Raw genomic sequence first — 23,315 nt, 5'->3', positions numbered from 1 at the left:
TTTCTTTTGATTGGAGCATTTAGTCCATTTACATTTTTTTTCCTTTTTTTTTCATGGGCAGTGCTATTTAATTTTGGAGTAGAATTGCTTTACAGTGTTTCTGCTGTGCAACAAAGTGAATCAGCCATATGTATACACACATCCCTTTCCTCTTAAACCTCCTTTTGCCTTTCCCCGTCACACTCCTAGTTCATTGCGGAGCGCTCGGCTGAGCTCCTTGTGCTGTATAGCCGCTGCCCCCTAGCCGTCTCACACGCCATAGCACACGTGTCTAACCTGCTTTCCCCATTCGTCTCCCCTCCTCTTCTTCCCTTCCCCACCCTGCCATGTCCACATACCTGTTCGCTATGTTTTCTTCTTTATTCCTGCCCTGCATACAGGCTCGTCTGTTACCATCTTTCTGCATTCCAGATGCATGCATTGATACATGATAACTTGTTTTTCTCTTTCTGACTGACTTCACTATATGACAGACTCTAGATCTATCCACATCACAAATGATCCAGTTTTGTTCCTTTTTATGGCTGAGTAATATTCCATCATATATGTGTACACACACACACACACGTATGTATATATACACATCACATTCTTATCCATTCATCTGTTGATGCACATTTAGGTTACTTTCATGTCTTGGCTATTGTAAATATTGCTGTAATGTATTGTAAATGTATTGTAAATATTGCTGTAATGAACATTGAGGTACATGTGTCCTTTTGAATTATGAAGGACACCAGATTTTTAAAAAGGATTATTTTGAGATTCTTAAATCTTATATTCCATATAAGGTTTTAAAAATACTCTGCAACAGTACTAAAGTTCTGTAATTATAGTCAGTTTAAGTACTTTACCCTTTTTTAAATTAATTTATAAAATGTGCCGCTAATTCTATGTTCATTAGTTGTCTGCTTTAGTGAAACTTCCTTCTGGAGATGATTACAGTTTGAAACTGAGACTTCTTCATCCTATAATACCAGAGCAGAGCACGTTTAAAGTGCTTTCAACAAAGGTAAGACCATTGGAACGGGTTGTCACTGGTAATCTTTTCAAAACACAGAAACATTGGTCATCTAATTATCCCTGTGGTTGTAAACTTATAGATCCTTCTAGCCACACATGTTTAAATTAAATAAGAACAGTAGTTTTTGAATAATAGTTTTTCCCCCTCCCCTAATTCTAGGAAAATAGAGTTTAAAAACCTAACCTCAGCAGTGTTTATATGCTTACTAAGATAGGTATAGTACTTCTTGATAAAACAGTTGCCACTAAAGATACAATGATCAGCATCTTCTTAAGATTTGATACTGACAGTGGTTCTTGTCTTGGACTTGTCAGTTTGGTCCATTGTGATACATAAATACTTTTCTCACACTTCCTTACGGAGTTAAAAATACAGACTATTAGAAACATGAATCTGCTGTCTTGCTTTTTAGTTAAGCTGAATTTTAGGTTACTGTGTTATGAGGGATTAATTACAGTTTGAATAACTAATTTATAGATTTCTTTATATTTTCAAAAAGAGTAAAAATGTGCAATAGAATTAAAATTCATGGAATGTATCAGCTACCAGTCAGAAGGTGTAGTAAGAGTATAGTAGGATAGAAGTGTAATTTAGCAGAAAAAATACTGAACTGAAAATCAGAAAATCTGACTCTGGTTCCTTGCTCGCTCTGTAAGTGTAGACTAGTGATTCACATGATTACACATGATCATAGGGCATGATTTCCATCATCCTGTGAAAATGAGAGAGCTGTGGACTCTGAAATCCTTTCACCTGTAAGATTGTGTGAGGGTGTATGAGGGGAAAGAATGATATGCATAAATTTTCTGCATTACTACACCTTTTCTATACACATGTCCTCCAGCGTAGTTGGTTATTTAACTTTTGAGCTGTGTGAATGTTCCACTCATGGACTAGAATCAGGGTTGGCTTATGTCATGAAGAATGATAATTGGGCCTGTAGAAAGAAGAGAGCGTCTGCAGAGGGTTGGAGCAGGAAGTGCAAAGTAAAGAAGCAGTAGTTTTTGCATCTGGTATAAAAATGATATGCTTAAAACTGTTTGAAGAGTGAAACATACAGAGCTGTTTACTTAGGAGGCAGAGACAGGAAACAGTTGCTTGGACGACAGAAAGTGAGAAAAAGGACGACATCTTCTGAAGATTTTAGTCTTACCGGCCCCGTCTACATTGGACAGAATTTGTTCAGTAATATTGGGTGAAATAAGCGGAGAACTACAACTCGATTTGACAGGGAGATAAGTCAGAATATTAGGAGTTGGCATTTTTGTACATCTTTTCTATTGAGAGGTGTTAATGCATGTCTTTTTGAAGTAATTTAAATTGATTTGTGTGAAAATATTGCAAATAACTTCAAAACCTGTTTCCACCTTGTATAATGGAAGAGGGTATTTGGTGACTACACAGGTCTGTTTGGCCAAAATCGGGGCTGTGACTAAGCACTGTCAGTTTTTTATTCTCCTTTGAATCTTGTGAGTGCTTGTTGAGTGTAACCATTCCCCAAGGCCCTCTTACTGTTTTCCCAGCTTACCTTTTCCCCCCCTTGGTCTTTTCTTTAAATGCTACATAGCTACTACCCTTCCCTGTATGGTAGTTTGTTTATATATACATTGATTTCCCTTACTTTTTTAAGTCTTCTAAAGATGAGAAGCTGTCATACTTGAATCTCTGTATGTGCTTCAGGGAAAGTTGCCAGATAAAGTACAGGTGGTGGTGGTTTAGTCGCTAAGTTGTGTCCAACTCTTGAGACCCCATGGACTGTAGCCCGCGACGCTCCTCTGTCCAAGGGATTTTCCAGGCAAGAATACTGGAGTAGGTTGCCATTTCCTTCTCCAGGGGATCTTCCTGACCCAGGAATCGAACCCGGGTCTCCTGCATTGCAGGCAGATTCTTTACCAACTGAGTTATGAGGGAAGCCCTAAAGTATAGGATGAGCAATTAGCTTTTACATACAGTAAATAGTTTTAAGATACAAATATGTTCCATTTGCTAAATTTGGCAATCCTAGCCCTGTACACTGTATGTTGTGAGTAGGTGGTCAGTAATTGTTCAGAGAATGAATTTAAATTGGGTTCTGATATTGGCCTTACCAAGTTTGCAGAGTGTAGTAAGTGCCTTCATTCTTAGGTTTACAGGTAAAAAGAAACTGAGGTTCATGGATTTTAAATGCTTTCCCCAAGTTTCAGGTTACTGAATTGTTCAGCATGGCCCAGGAAGAATACTTAGATTTTTGTTTCTTTTCTTAGGTTTGTCTAAGTTCTGGACTAAAGAATTTAGATTTGAGGGATATATTCTGGAGGATGATTATTTTTACTGTCCTAACCCAGAGTAATATATTTTACTTTGTTAAGCTATCTGTTTTTAAGCTGTGTTTTATGGGAAACAAATGGAAAGAATTGTACCTAATTAGATCCTAAGGGAAATGACATTTTTGAATCCTTTTTTATACAGCAGAGGGAGTCAGTATTAAAATACTGAAAATAACATCTTTCTCTGGGTTACTGAGGCTTATTTATTGATGTCACTAGAAGGGAAAAATAGTAATTTTCTTTTCATATGTTTGCAGGTGGATTGAGAAAAGGGTACATTTTGCTTGGGAAAATCTGCTTGATACTAGAGATTCTGTAAAATCTGTGGTTTTAAAAGGGCTGTTTCTTTGCCTTTTGAGAATCCTGTTTTCTTTCCCATCTTCAAATAAATAGTGCATGTTGCATATTTATGTATAACTGTTGGTTAAGTGTTATTCAAGTGAAATATAATTTGCAATGAAGATGGGAAGAGTTAGTACCCTTCAATTATTGAAATAGCATTTCTTAACTATTTTTTTTTTTTGCCATGCCACACGGCTTGCAGGATTTTAGTTCCTTGACCAGGGATTGAACCTGGCCCCAGCAGTGAAAGCGCCAAGTCCTAACCACTGGACTGCCTGGGAATTTCCCTTAGCTAAATATTTTACAGTATAGTATGTAATGTCCTTTTTTAAAGTCAGAATTCATATATATATATATATATATTTTAGTACCACTGATAGTTATTTCTACCTTCTACTGAATACCAGCTTACATATCTGCCTGCTGATCCATTTTTTTTAATTAAGAAACTAATTTTTTAATTTCATTTTGTTAATCTCATGACAGTATTCTCTCAACACAACCACAGGATTTATCTTCAGTAACAGCTATGCTGTAAAATACTCATTTTAAAGGTTAATATTCACTCCAAGGAAAATTGCTGTTGCAGAAATGTTCTTGTGTTCCTATTTTTAGTCAGAGTAATTTTTAGTATTATGTCAATAAAATATGAAGCTTTTAACTGGAATTGTGGGAAATAAAGATGTGTGTCTTAGAGACAGGTAGCCAGCCTCCTTCTCCCTTCTTAACCCACTAAAATTTTACAAGTTTTAGTATTTTTTTTTAAATATTCATGAAAGAATCTTAATTATGATATGAAGGGATTGGAGGTGTCTGGTCAAGATACTCCTGCTTATTTAAACACAGATGTGTGTAGGGTTTTGGATTATTGTTTCGTTAGTGCTGTTTGATGTGGTAGTGCTGGTGATAAGGTGTTTTTTTTTTTTTTAAATAACTGTTTAGTTGCTGATACCCACAAATAGCAGATCTTGGAGTATATTCTTGCTGCCTTTTCTATGAATGGATATATGTATATTTTCAAAAGAAAAGGATTTTACTGTCCATACTATCTGTAGCTGTCTTGTTAAATTTAGTGTGCATTATGGATTTTTTTTTCATGCTCTTAGATGTTTTTCAGCAAAGTATTTCATCATATGCATTTACTGTAGCTTTTTTAGCCAGTGCCGTGTTGTGTGGCCTATAAAGAATTAACAGTAGCTAACTGTTCTGATAGCTGTGTATTAGCCTATGAAGTCCTCACAGTTACTACATGGTGCCAGTATTGTTACTACCTTTTTAAAGGTATGGAAACCGAACCCAGAGATGTGAAATAATTTGCTCAGATGTTTGAGCCAATTGTAGCAGTGATGAAGAAGATACTCAAAATAGCATTCACTTACTTGCCAGACACAGTGCTCTATTGTTTCATATGTGGTTTTGTTTAATCCTCATAAGAGCCCTAAATGAGCTATGCCCTTGTTGTTACTCAGTCACTGAGTTGCATCTGATCCTTGGCAGCCCCACAGACTGCAGCACGCCAGGCTTCCCTGTCCGTCACTATCTTGGAGTTTGCTCAGATTCATGTCCGTTGAATTGGTGATGCTGTCTAACCATCTCCTCTGCCGCTCTCTTCTCCTTTTGCCTTCAGTCTTTCCCAGAATCAGGGTCTTTTCCATCAAATCAGCTCTTCACATCAGGTGGCCAGTGTATTAGAGCGTCAGCTTCAGCATCAGTCCTTCCAGTGAATGTTCAGGGTTGATTTCCTTTAGGATTGACTGGTTTGATCTCCTTACAGCCCAAGGGACTCTCACGAGGCTTCTCCAGCACCACAGTTCAAAAACATGAGTTCTTCAGTGTTCAGCTTCTTTATGGTCCAACTCTCACATCCATGTATGACTACTGGAAAAACCATAGCTTTAACTATATAGACCTTTGTCAGCAAAGTGATGTCTTTGCTTTTTAATACTCTTGTCTAGGTTTGCAGTAGCTTTCCTTCCAAGGACCAAGCATCATTTAATTTCATGGCTGCAGTCACCATCTGCAGTGATTTTGGAACCCAAGAAAAGAAAATCTGTCACTGCTTCCACTTTTTCCCCATATATATCCCTTGCTTGATGGGACCAGATGCCATGATCTTAGTTTTTGAATGCTGAGGTTTTTTTAAAAAAATTGATTTTAATTGGAGGCTAATTACTTTACAATATTGTATTGGTTTTGCCATACGTTGACATGAATCTGCCATGGGTGTACGTGTGTTCCCCATCCTGAACCCCCCTCTGGGTCATCCCAGCACACCAGCCCCGAGCACCCTGTCTCATGCATTGAACCTGGGCTGGTGATCTGTTTCACATATGATAATATATATGTTTCAATGCTATTCTCTCAGATCATTCCACCCTCGCTTTCTCCCACAGAGTCCAAAAGTCTGTTCTTTATATCTGTGTCTCTTTTGCTGTCTCACATATAGGGTCATCATTACCACCTTTCTAAATTCCATATATATGCGTTAATATTACTGTATTGATGTTAAGCCAGCTTTTTCACTCTCCTCTTCTACGCTCATCAAGAGGCTCTTCAGTTCCTCTTCACTTTCTTAATAGGTAGGCCTATTAATTCCATTTTACATGAGAAACTAGGCCTCAGTGAGATTTGTCATATGTCCAACAAGTGACACCTGTTTGACTCATCTCTTTCAGAATTACACTACTGGCTGTTTTTGACTTGTTCACAACTTCTGCTTATGTGGCTCCCTCCTCTCTAAAATGTGGATGGTTTTCCTATTACAGGGTTTTTCTGTTGAGTGAGGTACATGAAGCATGTAGTACCTAGGGCATGTAATAAGTACTCAATAAGTATTGCTGCTGTTATTTAATTTTCATTATTCAGATTTTTATTTGGGTTGTAAAATCAGTAAATGCACATCATAGAAAATCTGGAAAAATATCAGGGAGCTGAGAAAGTAATGTCTCATTACTGATGACATTTTGGCAAACTTCCTTCCAGATAATTAGGTATTTCTCAAAACTTAGGTCTGTTGCTTACAGAATGGACACTGGAATTTTTTGTTTATAGGAGTGTCTCTTCTGATTGATTTCTTCCAAGAAGAATCAAGGTGGTGAGGGGCCCTATGCACCAGCACAGTGCCTGGCTCACAGTAGGCACTCAGTACTCATTTGAACTGTGCTGTTAGAACATTGGGGAAGGTTATTCATGCATTACCATCCTTTACACTAAAAACATTATAAAATGATTTGAAAATAAAAATAAAGACGGTAGATGTGCATTCTGGCCTCAGGGAGACTGAGCTATTCTAAGAGTTTTGATACAGAAGTTAAATGTGCAAAGAGCTGAGTGAGAACATTGGGAAAGCTGCGTTCTAAAGATCAGGGAACACTAATGACTGCATCTTTGAAACAGATGGTTCCCAAAAGTTTGCCAAAAAAAAAAAAAAAAACTTTACCAGTAAGCTGCACAGCTCTCTAGTCTCTGGTAAAGATTCCTTCACCATCAATCTGTAATAGTAAAGACTCACCTTTTTTTAAGAAGATGGTCTCTGGATGCTGTGACCCTTTAGAAGTAATGGCTTTTCTTTAAATCTAAAGTTCCTTTCATTGGAAAAAATTAAATTTTCTTCTGTGTAAAGGAGAGCTTAGAAATGGGTGGTAGTACACATGCTATTGAACACTGACAACCCAACACACAGGGATTCTTACTAGTAGTCTGTGAATGCTGCTTGGGACCTTGTGGCACATTGAAAGCCTTCTCTGTGCCTGTGAGAGCTGCATTCACGCAAATCATCAAGGTTTTAAGTTATCTTTAAATTACTTTTGACTTAAATGAATAGAATGGCTGATTAATAGTCCCAGTAAAAATATCTGAAGTTGGACTGGTGGTATTTTGAAAAGTATCTGTCAGAATCACGTTTAAGAGCATCGGTTCAGTTCAGTCGCTCAGTCGTGTCCGACTCTTTGCCACCCCATGGACTGCAGCACGCCAGGCCTCCCTGTCCATCACCAACTCCTGAAGTTCACTCAAACTCACGTCCATATGTAAGCATTAAAAGTGAAGTAGATAAAAAAGGAATTCATAGGAAATTAGTCTCTCCCCTTTTGCCTTTTAAGAAAGCCGCTTTAAATGCTTTATTCTGTGCATTTCTTTTAATGAATGGAGTAAGTATAATTTCGAGTTCAAGTCAGCTTGTCTCAGTTGAAATAGGTTGTTACTTAGAGCTTTGACTTGGGCTTTATAAAGGCCTCTTTGTTCATAATGCACAATTACTCAGGTTGTAGTGGCTTTCAGAGATGCCAATGCTAGTGTGTGCTGCTATTCAGGTGAAGCGAGGGACTTTTTATAGACAGTTCTTAGTACAGGAAAACGTGGTGTGAGCATGGGGTGCCCCATGGCCGAAGTTAGTTAAGGATACTGGTGATGTACACACTGCTTGTGAAGTCTTCATTTCTAGATAAGTTGAAAATTAAAGGAGTAAGATGCAGTTTTAAATTTTACTATAATACTAATAGTCCTTTTCAGTAATTTTTTGTGTCATTGCTGACTGTTGGATTTCCGTCCCTTTTTGATAAAGATTGCAACAGTGACAACTGAAAATGACCAGAGTCCTCATACTGGGTGTGAGGAAATAGTGGCAGTATTTCGCTTTATGCACGTTAAGTCATAGTTCACTTTACAGAATTCTGGAGATCCTTGTAAATGTTTGTTTTTATGCATGTAGAATTTAAATACGTGTGTTACATTTAAAAGACTGATTGTTTTGCTTCTTTTCCAGTGAGATTTGTTTCATGTTTTCTCTCATGAAAACATTTTTTGTTACATTTCTGGGCACCTTAAGAAAATACTCAGTCCACACCCCTTTTATACCCATCACTTCATATCTGACTGAAAATACTGACAGATTACTGTTAGTGTTTTCTTAAAGTATTTTAAAATGAAGATTTTAAGGATTTTCTCCCTAAACTCTTTTGGTAGAAAGATTACCAGCAATTGCTACTTTAAATGATTCATCTTCACCAAAGAGATCAAAGAACCAAAGTGGACATAATAGGCTTGTCTTTTGGGTGTTTTTCTTACTTAAAAAGTCGTGATTATTTTCTTAGAAAAAACATTAGAATATAAAATTCTAACTTGATTCTTAAAGCTATTTGCATAATGGTTATTACTGTGTTTACCAGCACTATAAATGCTGATTTCTGCTAGGCTCAAATTGGGGCTGAGCATTATTTGAATAAGGAGAATGTAAGGTGATAAGTGTTCTGTGAGTGTGTGTGAGGGCTAACACAGTGCTCTGTGAGTGTATGTTAGGTAGATTCTAGGGGACCAGGCTTGATTAGAGAGTAAAAGATGCTTTTAGGGAGCTCTTAACATTTCACTGTAATAAGCGGCCTTAGTTTAGCCCTCAGAAGTCTTCATAGTCTGTCTTGCACCTTTTTTTTCCGTCTATTTTTCACTGCTTTAACGAAAATCCTGGACTTGAGGCAAACTGGTCTTCTCTTTGCTGCCTGATGACATTGTCCTTTCTTACCTTGGGGCTCTAGTTTTTGGCAGTTCCCTTTGCTTCTGGAGACCCTTGCCATCACTGTAAATGCTCCTGCCTCTCACAGCCCTCAAGGTGCCTGGAAACCTTCCTGTTCACAGCCAGTGTGATCTCTCCTGAGTGTTTAGAACATTTAGTTGCCTTTCTTCAAGTGCTTCACACACTAGTGAGTGGTCAGGGATGACCACATATTATTTTTTAATATGTAAAAAATCCCTCACATTCCTGAAGACTATACCTTGCTCGTGGTAGATGTTTGATGATTATTGAACCAGTGATTGTAAAAATGTTATCATTACTTGTGTTATCAAAGCAGGCCCATTTACCCAATGCACAGTAAGGCAAACACTAAGACACTGATATTTGCAGAAGAGAACGAGTTTATTCATGAGGCAGCTGAATGAAGAGACAGGAGAACAACAACAAAAAATCTTATATCTGCCTTTCCAGAGGCGACAGACTTGGGATATTTATGGGATAAAGAAGTAAGGTGGTCTGAGGGGTGGGGGAAGGGAAGGATGATGAAGTGAAGTCATTGGTGTCCTGGATAGGCATATCTGAGTCACACGTTTCTTCATGAGATGCATGTTCAGAAAATGGCATTAGCATGATCTGAGGGTGACATTTTTTGGCCCTCTGAGGTCAAACTCATGGAGGCCCAGTTGAATGGTCAGTGGTCTTGACCAGTTTTAACTGGGCATGACTAGCTCTATGTTCCAGAAAGAGTTACCATTACTGTTGTGTGTTAGTTACTCAGTCATGTCTGACCCTTCACAACGCCATGGACTGTAGCCCCCCACCAGGCTCCTCTGTCCATGGGATTCTCCAGGCAGGAATACTGGAGTGGGTTGCCATTTCCTGCTCTAGGGGATCTTCCCAGCCCAGGGGTTGAACCCTGGTCTCCTGCATTGCAGGCGGTTGCTTTACCGTCTGCAAAAGTAATTGTTGAACTTTGCTTTTTGATATTAGAATACCTTCTTATATAAATGTGGATATGTTATACATCATTTTAATGCACATTTCTTTCATTTTTTTTTGCTAATGACTTACTACTTGCTGTTTGTATTTATTTTAGACTAGGGAAATGATGTTAGATAAAAAGAAAAATTAGAGCAGTTATCTTATTTGAGTTCAAAATGGGTCATAAAGCTGCAGAGACAACTCAAATCAAGAACTCATTTGGCCCAGAAACTGTTAATGGATGTGCATCGAAGCTGATCTCTTCCAGCTATGTGAGACGTTGCCGAAGGACTCGGTGTTGACTGTTCTGTGGTCGTTTGGCGTTTGAAGCAAATTGGAAAGGTGAAAAAACTGGATAAGTGGGTGCCTCATAAGCTGACTGCAAATCAGAAACTCATTGTTTTGAAGTGTCATCTTCCCTTACCCTTTGCAACGACAATGAACCATTTCTCAGTGGATTGTGACGGATGGAAAGTAGATTTTGTACAACTGGTGATGACCAGCTCAGTGGTTGGACCAAGAAGAAGCTCCAAAGCACTTCCCAAAGCTCAACTTGCACCAGAAAAGGTAATGGTCACTTTTTGGTGGTCTGCTGCCTGTCCCAATGACTACAGCTTTCTGAAACCATTGCATCTGAGACGTATGCTCAGCAGATGGATGAGATGCACTGCAAACTGCCGTGTCTGCAGCTGGCCTTGCTCAACAGAAAGGGCCCAGTTTGTCTCCATGGCACTGCCCAGCTGCACATTGACAACCAGCACTTCAAAAATTAAACGAATTAGGCTATGAAGTTTTGCATCATCTGCCATATTCACCTGACCACTCACCAATGGACTACCACTTCTTCAAGGATCTCGACAGCTTTTTGCAGGAAAAATGCTCCCACAGCCAGCAGGAGGCAGAACGTGCTTTCAAGAGTTCATTGAATCCAAAGCACTGATTTTTACGCTACAGGAATAAACACACTTATTTCTCGTTGGCAAAATGTGTTGATTGTAATGGTTCCTATTTTGATTGATAAAGATGTGTTTGAACCTAGTTATAATGATTTAAAATTCATGGTCCAAAACTGCAGTTAGTTTTTCACCAGTGGGTCACTAACATAATGACCCATACGTCAGAGGCGTTTTATATAGTTGGTGCTTAAAGGTGTCTTCATGCTACACGAAACTTGGAGGGTATGCAATTTGCAAGAACAATTAAAGTGACTTCAGTCAATAAAGGCAAGTTACAGGATGTTATTGTTAAGCAAGTTATAATTTAAGGGATCTAACTGATGACTTCCCTTAGTTTTACTTGTTTTGGTATTTTTATACAATGAAATAAGTTTTTCTACTTTGAAACAGGTTAATGTACACACATACATAGTAACTCCTTTAGAACAGTTTCTCAGTGGTGGGCACTGTTAGCATTTGGGGCTGGATAATTATTTGTTGTGGGTGTTACCCTTTATGTTGTAGGATATTTATATTTAGTAGCACCCCCTTGCCTTTCCTCGGGAGCTTCCCAGGTTGCTTAGTGGTAAAAAAAAAAAAAAAAAAAGGCCACCTCCAAATGCTGGAGATGCAGGAGACACCGGTTCAACCCCTGGGTGGGGAAGATCCCCTGGAGGAGGAACTGGCAACCCACTGCAGTATTCTTACTAGGAAAATCCCACAGATGGAGGCGCCTGGTGGGCTACAGTCCGTGGGGTCGCAGAGTCGGACTGAGCAACTGAGCAGACACACACACAGCCTCTCCTCACCTGTGCCTCAGTTGTGATGACCCAGCAGTGTCTCCAGACATTGCCAAATACCCCTCGGGGACAAAATCACCCCAGTTGAGAACACCACTTTAAAAGAAGAAAAGCATGTGGATTTCTAGACTCGTAATTGTAATTTATAGTGTGTATGTGTATTGTTTTTGAAGGTGGATTTTAAGTAGAAACAAAGTAATTGTTTCAGAGTTCTCCGAATTTAGCTTTTTAATTTAGCTTTGGAAGCAAGGACACTATTAATTCTTATAAAACATTGATAACTTAAGGAAATTGCTTTTTCTTTTTAACTGTTTTCTGTATTTTACACTGAATAATTGATTTTGTTTGGTGTCTCCTCCAGATTGAAATTAAAATGAAAAAGCCAGAGGCTGTGAGATGGGAAAAGCTAGAGGGGCAAGGAGATGTGCCTAACCCCAAACCGTTCATTGCAGGTTTGTTTTCTGGCCTTGATGAGCTTTAGATTCATATCGTGTTATATAGTTGAAATTAAATAGTGATGAGTATTCTTTCTACTTTCATTATTTATGTTCTCAAGATAAAATACACGGAGTATAATATGGTTGCTCTGTAATGAATACAAAATATTTCTTAATGATGGTTCTAACGTCTTAAACTCCATAAGAATACAAATGAATGGCATCAGAGCCCAGAGGGAATTGGAGTTTATTGTTTACCATGTCAGCTTGTGACATTGGCTGGGGATTGTTTTTGTGTGTTGGCCTTTCCTGTTTTTTATGTGTAATAGCTTTACTCTGCTGATATATTTCCCGCTCTTCCTTTCTCCCCTCTTATTTATGCCTTTCTGTTTCTTCTAATATAGTCAACTCTAATTTCCTGGAATTTCAGGGCTTCCCAGAGAAAAGTGTCTAGCACATTTCACTATTTTTCTAAGAGGTGGAGGCAGACAGCTAATGAAGGCCTAAGGCAAGCCTATGAGTAGAGTAGAAAACAAGGGTTGATTGCTTAATCCTTTAAGGAAAAGACTACTTTATGTTGGGGTCAATTCTAAGCATAGGCAGTAGACAGGTGTTTTTCTAATACAATGATTAATCTGTGGGACGCACTTAGACCTACAGTCTAAGGCTGTATTTTATAGCAATGACCTCATTAATGAATGGAGAGAGATTACCTTTTGATTAGAGATAATGCTCTGATTTGATGACTAAAATGAGGTGACTTTGTTTCAGCTACTTTTTGATTTTTCACTGCTTTCTTCTGTAATACAGAATACAGCTTCATTGTGGCACCTTGTAGAAAATGCCAAGTTCGCCAGTAGAGCATTCATCTTCAAATTTTATTTTGAAATAATTTTAGGTTCTAATAGAAGTTGCAGAAATACTCGAGTCCCATGTACCCTTCACCCGGTTTCCTTGCATGATACTGTCATAGCTAACTGTAGCTAACCTACAGCAGAGCCAGGAAATTTACCCTCACAGGTAATTTTTTGGAATCGAAATGCTTCAAGTTGGTATATAAGCTGTTTATTAAGCTTCTGTGCCCTGCTGTATGTGAAAGATTTGGTAAAGATGTTATGTGCTTCTCATGGGGACGACTCCCAGAGATTTTTGGATTGAGGTTTATATATAGCTTAAAGCATTTCTTTAAAGAAATATTTTAAATGTAGTGTCTCACCTAGTTCTAGCAGCAGCCCTGTATAGCAAGTGACCTCGTATTATTCCTCCTATCTTACGGGCTCAGAAAGGTTAGACATCTTGCCTGAGATTACCCAGCAGTTTCCATTGTCCAGGACTAAATCCAGGTCTTCAGAGTCCGGGTCCGGTTCTTCTGCCCCATGTGTGATACTGCTTGTTGCTGCGTTTTTTAACAGTGGGAAGTCTGTGCTGACATGAGTAGCTTTACAGTTAGTTGATGTTAGAGTGAATAAGCAAGAAGTTAGGTTACCTGTCTCTGAGTAGCTCATCTGCCACCTGCAGGTATTAATGTTTTCTGAGATTAAAGATTTTTTGGTGTTATAGATACAAACTCTTTTTAAACTCAATGCCTTGAATATTCAAGATGGTATTCCTCCTGACCGGTTTTATATTTTGTAAGGGGTTAATGTGCTTGTCAGATTGTTTGACAAGCTGGAGACTGCAGATAAGGGCAAGTTGTTAACCTGTCTGTGCCAACTTTCTTATCTGTAAAATGGAGATGAGAACTGTGGTCCCATCTGGCAAATCAGCATCAGGATTAATTAAACCTGTGTGTCCTAAGTTCTTAATTTACCATTGGCATGCGTTTTTTGTTTTCTTGGCTCCTAGTGAAAAATGTACAAAAGATAGAGATTACTGGTAGAGGACAGGTGGATAGAATTTGGAAAACAGTTTGCTTGCCCTGTATAAAACTGGTGTGTTGTCATTTTGTTTTGTTAGGGATTGGGTGGTGAGATGGGCAGGGAGAGAGGTGAAGAGAAAGGATGGAAAACAGAGTGAACAATGAGTTTCCCAACTCTTTTGAGAAAGGGGATATATAGAAAGGCAATAGTGGAAGAGGGACATGTAGACTAGCATTAACATGTCCTAATTCATAGGGAAATTTTGAATGTTTTTTTCCAAGGCTCTCTAGCTGTACCATCCAGTGTAGTAGCTGCAAACCACCTGTACCTGTTGACCACTTGGAATATGACTAGTCAGGATTGCGATGTGCTCTAAGGGTGAAATACATACCAGATTTTAGACTTAGTGTGAAAAATATATACAAAATATATTAATACTTTTATATTGATTTCATGTTGAACTGATACTGTTTTGGATGTGTTAGGCTAAATAAGACATTTTTTTAGACTACTTGAAATTTTAGAATTATATTTGTGACTCACATTTGTGGATTATATTTCCATTGAATAATGAACAGAACTGCTCTTAACAGTTCTTAGGTAATCTGGTTAGTTTCTTTTAAACTATTTGTGTGTCAAGACCTTGTTTCCCTTGGTCTTTGGGGCAGCTTTGGCAGTGCCCTGAATCTCCCTGGGCTGGTTGCCTCTCTGGCTGCAAGCAGCCTCTGTTTAATCCCTATGTGCCCTCCAAGTAATACTATTTCCTGTGTGCATGTGATGTGGGCATTGACCTCTGGATCATCATGTAGTATTTTTCAGCATTCAAGAATTCTTTATTGTTTTCTCCTGTTGAAGTAATCTGGTATTTTTAATGTGGTGAGAGGATGGAGTCTTAACTCACTGTCAGATGGCATGGCAATGTCAAATGGCATGTCATTGTTTTCAGTTTCAAATTAAAGATATAAAGATATAAGTACCTTAGGAGAAGCTGCTTTATACACACACACACACACACATCAATATCATTTTATGTATTTTTGGCTTTGCTGGGTCTTTGTTGTCACACGGCCCTTCTCTAGTTGTGGCGAGTGGGGGCTGCTCTCCAGTTGGATACGCAGGCTTCGTCTCTTGGGGCGCGCTGGCTCTAGGGTGGGCAGGCTTCAGTAGCTGAGGCGCATGGGCTCAGTAGTTGCAGCTCCCGGGCTCTAGACCCTGGCTCAGTAATTGTGGCACACAGATTTAGTTGCTCCGTGGCATGTGGTATCTTCCTGGACCAGGGATCGAAGTGGTGTCTCCTGCATTGACAGGTGTATTCTTGACCACTGAGCCACCAAGGAAGCCCTAGAAGCTGTATTTTCTAACATTTGTTAAAGCTTTGTTTAGAGAAAGTTTGTTAATGAAGTATCTATTTTAAAAGTCTATATTTTTAGAATTGTTGGTACAATCTTTGCACCTTTTCTGTAAACATCAAAGTTCCTGTATGTGGGCTTCCCTAGTGGTCCATTGAGTGATTAAGAATCTGCTTGCCAATGCAGAGTGCACAAGATTGATCCCTAATCTGGGAAGATCCCACATGCTGTGGGGCAGCTAAGCCTGTGTGCTACAACTACAGAGCCAGCACTCTGGAGCCCGTGGGTCACAACTCCTGAGCTTGTTTGCCACAACTCCTGAAGCCTGCATGCCCGGAGCCTGAGCTCAGGAACAAAAGAAGACACTGCAGTGAGAAGCCTGCACACGGCAAGAGTAGCCCCCAATCACCGCAATTAGAGAAAGCCTGCAGCGGTGAAGACCCAGCACAGTCAGAAATGAATAAAAATAAATGGGTCTTAGAAGTTCCTGTATGCTTCTCACACAGTTTCTCCTATTAGTAACATGGAGGGTTTCTTTGTTAATCTAGTTTTGCATAATGTACCAAAAGTTTACACTATGAGTTATTTTGCTTAAAAGAAATTTACAGATTTTACATTATGCTTACCGATTCAGTCTTTAGAGGTTTTAAATGTTAATTATTGATTTATATATCAGAAAGACATTTATTACAAACATGAAATCTTTAATGACTTAAACTATTTGCTGAGATGTGTACACCATGGTCACAAAGTTACGTGTGCTTGACATAATTGACAAATGTTGATTAATCACTTCTTTTTTTTACTCCATAGATGTAAAAAACCTATATCCATCATCATCTCATTATACAAGAAATTGGGATAAATTGGTCGGTGAGATCAAAGAAGAAGAAAAGAATGAAAAGTTGGAGGGAGATGCAGCTTTAAACAAATTGTTTCAGCAGATCTATTCAGATGGCTCTGATGAAGTGAAACGTGCCATGAACAAATCATTTGTAAGAACATAAACTTTAAGAAAATCTATTATAGTAGTAAATTTCAGAAATTAAAAATATAAGTAAAGAGATCAGATTGTATGTACTGTAGTTGGGAGACCATTTTAAATGGGCTTTGTCTGACCATGTCTTCTTGCTTGAAACTTAATTATCTTTCAAGAAAGTTGGGGACTTGTGGAAGAGGTGAGAAACAAATGGTGTGGTCCACATAAATTTTTTTCGTCAGGGAGTTAGAACTTAAAAGACTTGAGATCCCAAGGTTAGAGTGGGTGATAGGAGTTATTCTAGTCAGATTTATCACAGTAGCTGAGTGAGTGTCCAGTGTTTTCCATCTAGTAGCATATGTAATCTCAGTGTCAAGGATGAGGAAGATAGAAGGGAGACTTCCAGAACAGTGCTGGGCAAGTGGTCGGTGCACTTTGATTATCCACTGGTTTGTTAATAATTTCTGTTAAGAAAATTCAGGCTCTTTGCCAAGGCATGAATACCACCTGAATTAGGCCTCAGTTCTGTAGAACCGTGTAGATTTTGCTTGAAGCTGTAATCATTGGACTTTCACCTGTAGCTCTGGAAGTGTCACTGTCTTCTTTTAAAGCATTTATTTTTACAGTAGAAAGTTAAAGTTAATATTTAATAATTAAAATTAATTAACATACGGGTAATAAGTGTGTTTGAGGCTTAGATATTCCATATCAAGTTACCACGTGGTAACTGATCATGACTGTGCTTTTCACTATTGCTTTACAATTTTTTTATATTAAACTTTTTACATTGAGATAATTGTAGATTCACATACAGTTGGAGAAAGTACAAGAGATGCCTTCTATCTTTTATGGATTTCCCCAGTGGAAACATCTTGCAGAATTAATATTACAGCCATGATGTTGACAGTTAAGATAGAGAACATTTCTGTTGCCGCAGGACTCCCTCATCGTTGTCATCTTATACCCATTCACACCCTTCTTTCCTACCCGTCCTTAGCCCATGGCAGCCACTAATCTGGCGAGTTTGTCAGATACGGAGTTTGCAAATATTTTCTCCCAGTCTGTAGCTTGTCATCTTCTTTTCTTTAGCAGAACTGAAGTATAATTTTGATGAAGTCCAATGTATCAATTTTTGTTTTAGGATCATGGTTTTGGTGTCAGGTTCTAAGACCTCTTTGCTTAGTTCTAGATCTCAAAGATTTTCTTCTGTGTTCCTTTTTTTTAAAAAAAAAATTTTACCTATTTGGCTGTGTGGGTTCTTAGCTGCTGATCTTTGTTGCCTCCTGCACCATCTCGTTGCAGCACGCGGACTCTCTAACTGGGGTGTGCGGGCTTCAGTAGTTGCAGTGCACAGACTTAGTTGCTCTGTGGCATGTGGGATCTTAGTTCCTTGACCAGGGATCGAACCCACATCCCCTGCACTGCAAGGCAGACTTTGAACCCCTGAACCACCAGGGAAGTCCCTGCGTTCTTTGTTTTTTTTTTTTTTTTTCGTTCTTTTTTTTTCGTTCTTTTTTTTTCGTTCTTTGTTTTAATAAAAGTTTTTCTTACTTACTGCATCTTAGTCCATGATCCATTTTGAGTTAGTTTTTATATGAAGTATGAGATGCAGGTTAAGCTTTTTTTTTTTTTGACCTGTATATGTTCAGTTGCCCCAGCACCATTTGTTGAAATGGCTGTCTTTCCTTCCTTGAATTGCCTTTCATCTTACTCAAAAATCAGTTGAGCATATTAGCATTGAGTCTGTTTCTGGGGTCCCTGTCCATGTTCTGAGTGTCTGTTGCTCTGTTAATAACACAGTCTAACTTACTCTTGCTATTTTAAGTCTTGAAATTGGACTGATTTATTTCCCCTACTTTATTTTTCATTTTCAAAATTGTTTTGGATATTTCAGTTCCTTTGCCTTTCTATAAATTTTAGAATAGATTGTCTAATGTGGAAAAAGTCCTGTTAGGAATTACATTGAGCTGTATACCAGTTTGGAGAAATTGACATCTTTACTGTGCCGAATCTTCCAGCTTCATTTATTTAGATCTCTTATTTCTTTCATCATTGTTGTACACTTTTCAGCATTTAAATCCAGTATGTGTGATACACCAAAGTATTTGGGTCTTTCTTTGAGTGATTGTCAATGGTATTATATATTTAATTTTCTTATGCATGTGTTTGTTGCTAGTGTCTAGAAATACAGGGTTTTGTTTGTTTTTTAATGTTTTATCTCGTCTTCTGTGACCTTGTTGAACTCACTGGTTCTGGGAGATTTTTTTGGTAGATCGCTTGTGATTTTCTGTGTAGACAGTCTTCAAATAGGAACAGTTTAATTTCTTCGTTTCTGATATGTGTGCTGTTTATCTCCTTCTATTGCTATACTGATTGACTAGACCTCCCATTATTATGTTGAATAAGATTAGTGAGAGTAGACATCCATGCCTTGTTCCCCATCTTAAGGGAACAACTGTTCAATCTTTCACTGTTAAGTATGATGTTAGCTGTAGGTTTTTGTAGATGCTTATCAAGTTAAGAAAGTTTTGCTCTGTTTTTGTTTTCCTGAGACTTTTTTTTATCATGAATGGCTGTTGACTTGTGAAATGTTTTTTCTGCTTTGAATCAGTATGATTAGGTAGGTTTTTTGTTCCTTTAACCTGTTTAAGTAGTGATTTTATATGATTAATATTATTTTCTTCATGGAACCAACTTTGCACCCTTGGGATAAACCCCACTTGGTCAGTGTATAATTCTTTTTGTAGTATATTATTCAGTTCTGTTTTCAAAATGTTTTAAGCATTTTTGTATCTGTATTTATGAGGGATATTGGTCTGTAGTGTTCCTTTTTTTGGTGCCATTCTTTTCTGGTTTGGTATCAGGGTAATATGGGTAATACCTCATAGAATGAATAGGAAAGTGCTCAGTCCTCTTTTTTGAGGGGAATGGATTTGTAGAATGAGTGATAATTTGTCTTTAAAGATTCTTTAAACCAATGAAGCCATCTAGGCCTTGATACTTCTTTTTTGGGGAGGTTTTAAATTATGAATCTCATTATCCTGATAGCTTATAGGACTGTTCAAGTTAACTGTTTCACATTCAGTGACTTGTGGTAGTTTGTTTTTGAGGGATTGGTCTGTTTTGTTTAAGTTGTTAGTATGATTTCCTTCTTAGCCTTTTGATGTCTGCGGGGTCTGTGCTGCTGCTGCTAAGTCGCTTCAGTCGTGTCCGACTCTGTGCGACCCCATAGACGACAGCCCACCAGGCTCCGCCGTCCCTGGGATTCTCCAGGCAAGAACACTGGAGTGGGTTGCCATTTCCTTCTCCAATGCATGAAAGTGAAAAGTGAAAGGGAAGTCGCTCAGTCGTGTCCGACTCTTAGCGACCCCATGGACTGCAGCCTACTAGGCTCCTCCATCCATGGGATTTTCCAGACAAGAGTACTGGAGTGGGATGCCATTGCCTTCTCCGGCATGGTCTGTAGTGATAACCCATTTCATTCCTGTGATAGTAATTTGTATTTTTTCTCTCTTTTGTCTTTGTCTTGTTAGGGTTTGTCAGTTTTACTGACTTCACCCTCTTTTTTTCTTGGTTCCCCCAAAGAATCAGCTTTTCTGTTGATCTTAAATTTTTCCTGTTTTTTATTCTAAATTTCATTTATTTCTGCTTTTAACTATTTTCTTCCTTATGCTTCAGTTCAGTTCAGTCGCTCAGTCGTGTCCGACTCTTTGCGACCCCATAAATCGCAGCACGCCAGGCCTCCCTGTCCATCACCAGCTCCTGGAGTTCACTCAGACTCACGTCCATCGAGTCAGTGATGCCATCCAGCCATCTCATCCTCTGTCGTCCCCTTCTCCTCCTGCCCTGAATCCCTCCCAGCATCAGAGTCTTTTCCAGTGAGTCAGCTCTTTGCATGAGGTGGCCAAAGTACTGGAGTTTCAGCTTTAGCATCATTCCTTCCAAAGAACGCCCAGGGCTGATCTTCAGAATGGACTGGTTGGATCTCCTTGCAGTCCAAGGATTTGGGTTTATTTTGCTATTCCTTTTTTTAATAGGTTCTTCAGATGTGTGCTTAGATTATTGATTCAACTCTTTAATTTCTGTTTTCTATTATATGTGCTTATGCTCTATGTTTCCTTTTAAGGAATTTTAACTGTCTCCTACAAATTTTTATTTTATATTTTCATTTTTATTCAGTTCAATATATATTTTTATTTCACTTGAGACTTCTTATTTTAAGAAAAGAATGTATATTCTGCTCTTGTTGAATGGAGTGTTCTGTAGATGTCAGTTAAATCCTGTTGATTGATAATCTTACTGAATTTTTAAAAAATATTCTGAGTGGATTTTCTGTCTTACTGTTCTGTTTATTGTTGACAGAGGGTCTTCAGCTACAATCATGGATTTATTGATTTCATATTTAGGTTTTGTGAATTTTTGTTTCACATATTTTGCAGCTCTGTTTAGTTCATATGTGTTTAGGATTGTTACATTTTCATGGTGGATTGCTTTTTTATCATTATACAATGTCATTCTCTAGCTCTGGTAGTTTTTTTGCTAATATTAATATAGCTGATTATATCTTTTGTTTAATTTTTGCATGATATATCTTGTTCCATCCTTTTATTTTCAGTCTGCCTAAGTCATACTTTTTTAAATTTTAGTTTTTAAAAATTTTATTGGAGTGTAGTTGATTTACAGTGTTGTATTAATTTCAGGTTTACAAAGTGATTCAGTTATATATACACACACACATATATTCATTCTTTTTCAGATTCCTAAGTCATATTTAAAGTATCTTTTGGACAGCATGTATTCATGTCATGTTTTTGTTTAGTTTACTCTGATGCTACTGCTGCTAAGTTGCTTCAGTCGTGTCCCACTCCGCGACCCCATGGACAGCAGCCCACCAGGCTCCTCTGTCCACGGAATTCTCTAGGCAAGAATACTGCAGTGGGTTGCCATTTCCTTCTCCTAATTTACTCTACCAGGCTCTTTTAATTGATGCATTCGGACCACTTACATTTAATTATTGATACATTAGGACTTATGTCTGCCAAGGAAGTTTTCTCTTTGTTCTATATTTCTGGTTTTGTTTTTCCTGTTTTCCTGTGATTACATGAACATTTTTTAGAATTTCATCTTGATTTATCTAGTATTTTTTGGTGTATTTCTTCGTGTAGCATTTTTACTGGTAGCTCTAGGTTTTATATTAGCTATATTATACTTAACTTCTCTTAGTCTACTGATATCATTTTTTGAAACCGAGTGACATTTAGAAATGTTACCTCTTTATGTACTTTTACCTTTTCTCATTTATAATTTCTTAAATATTTCTTGTGCGTACATTTAGAAATCACATCATAAAGTGTAGTAATTCAGAAAACCTAAAAGAGGAAAAGCAAGTTCTCCTGTATTTCTCTGTCTTGTGGCCTTTCTTTATTCCTTACTGTGTTTCAGGGTTCCAGTTTCTACTGTTTCTTTTCTGTCTAGAGAGGTTCCTTAAGGCATTCTTTCAGAGTAGATCTGTCTATGACAAATTCTCTGTATTGGCAAGGATTTCTTTGGGTTTATACTGATTGGGATTTGCTCAGTTTCTTGCAACCACATATTTATGTTTTTTGCCACTTGTAGGATATTTTCATTCATTGTATCATTGAGTACCTTTTCAAACCTGCCTTCTTTGTTTTTTTCTTCCTGGAACCTGATGACACAAATATTGGATAGTTTGTTATAGTACTACATATTCCTGAGACTCTTCATTTTATCTCTCTTCTCTCTGTCATTCAAATTTATATAGGTTCGTTTTCCAGTTCACTGATTCTTTATTTTCTCTATTCTGCTCTTGAGCCTGTTCACCGATCTTTTTATTTCAAGTGTATTTTTCAATTCTAAAACTTCTATTTGGTTCTTTATATCTTTCTTTACTGAGGTTTCTATTTCTTTTATTTGTTTCAAGCTAGTTCATAATTCTTGTTGAAACATTTTTACCCTGACTGCTTTAAAAGTATGTCATAATTTTAACTTCTCTGTCATCTCTGTGTTAGCATCTATTGGTTGTCTTCTCTTATTAAACATATAGTCTGAAATCTTTCTGGTTCTTGGTGTTTTTCATCAGTGCCAAGTGGTACCTAATTGAAACCTGGACATTTTCATGTTATGAAACTGTAGATCTTATTTAAACCTTCCTTCTGAAGTAGCTTTCTCTGATAACCACTCTGGCAAAAGAAGGGAAGTCACTGTTTCACTATAGCCAGGTGGCGGTAGAAATCCACGTATCCCACTCTGCCTCTGTAGACCCCCCAGGGCCACTCCTTGTTACTGCTGGGCATAGGCAGCTGTTCAACTGCCCAGGTGGTTTCCACTGGGCCCGGTCAACAGAGGAGGCCAGTTCATGGTACCATAGCATGGATCGAAGTCTAGGCTCTTCACGGCTCTGGTCTGGGTGGAGATGGACCACAGTCTTCACTGTGGTCTTGACTGGAGTGATTACTGTCTAAAAGATTTCTGTTTTCCTATTGGTCTTCATCCTTTGGCTAGAGAAAGCAGCCTTTTGTTGGGTTTTTTTGGTCACACCCTTTGGCATTTCCAGCTTCTGCAGTTCCAACTCTTGAAAAAATGAGGCAAAAGAAAGCCCAAAGAACTCACCACCATGTTGTTCCTTTGGTCCCAGGGTCTCTAGCTGATTTGTCCTCTTATAGTTGTTATTTAAATGACATACAATGTTTTTAGTTGTACTTGGTGGAAAGAATAGGAAAAAGTATATTAATGCCTCCAAAAGGAGAAAGCAGCCCCCCCACCATCCTGCTCCCCCC

The 23,315-nt window shown here is 38.2% G+C and overlaps 1 protein-coding gene across 2 annotated transcripts in view; it reads left to right on the top strand.

Annotated features, from left to right (window-relative positions):
• SUGT1 (SGT1, suppressor of G2 allele of SKP1 (S. cerevisiae)) overlaps nt 1–23,315 on the top strand; it is a 41,803-nt gene that overhangs the window by 14,888 nt on the left and 3,600 nt on the right. For both annotated transcript variants that reach the window (XM_010846151.1, XM_010846150.1), the window contains exons 10-12: nt 905–1,012; nt 12,256–12,346; nt 16,353–16,534. In XM_010846151.1, the coding sequence (XP_010844453.1) occupies nt 905–1,012; nt 12,256–12,346; nt 16,353–16,534 (381 nt within the window). The remainder of the gene's footprint in view (nt 1–904; nt 1,013–12,255; nt 12,347–16,352; nt 16,535–23,315) is intronic.

Source organism: Bison bison, unplaced genomic scaffold (assembly GCF_000754665.1).
Source record: "Bison bison bison isolate TAMUID 2011002044 unplaced genomic scaffold, Bison_UMD1.0 scf7180017864232, whole genome shotgun sequence".
NCBI classification, from domain to species: domain Eukaryota; kingdom Metazoa; phylum Chordata; class Mammalia; order Artiodactyla; family Bovidae; genus Bison; species Bison bison.
The sequence above is the reverse complement of the archived record's forward strand: the minus strand, read 5'-3'. Positions and strand labels throughout refer to the sequence as shown.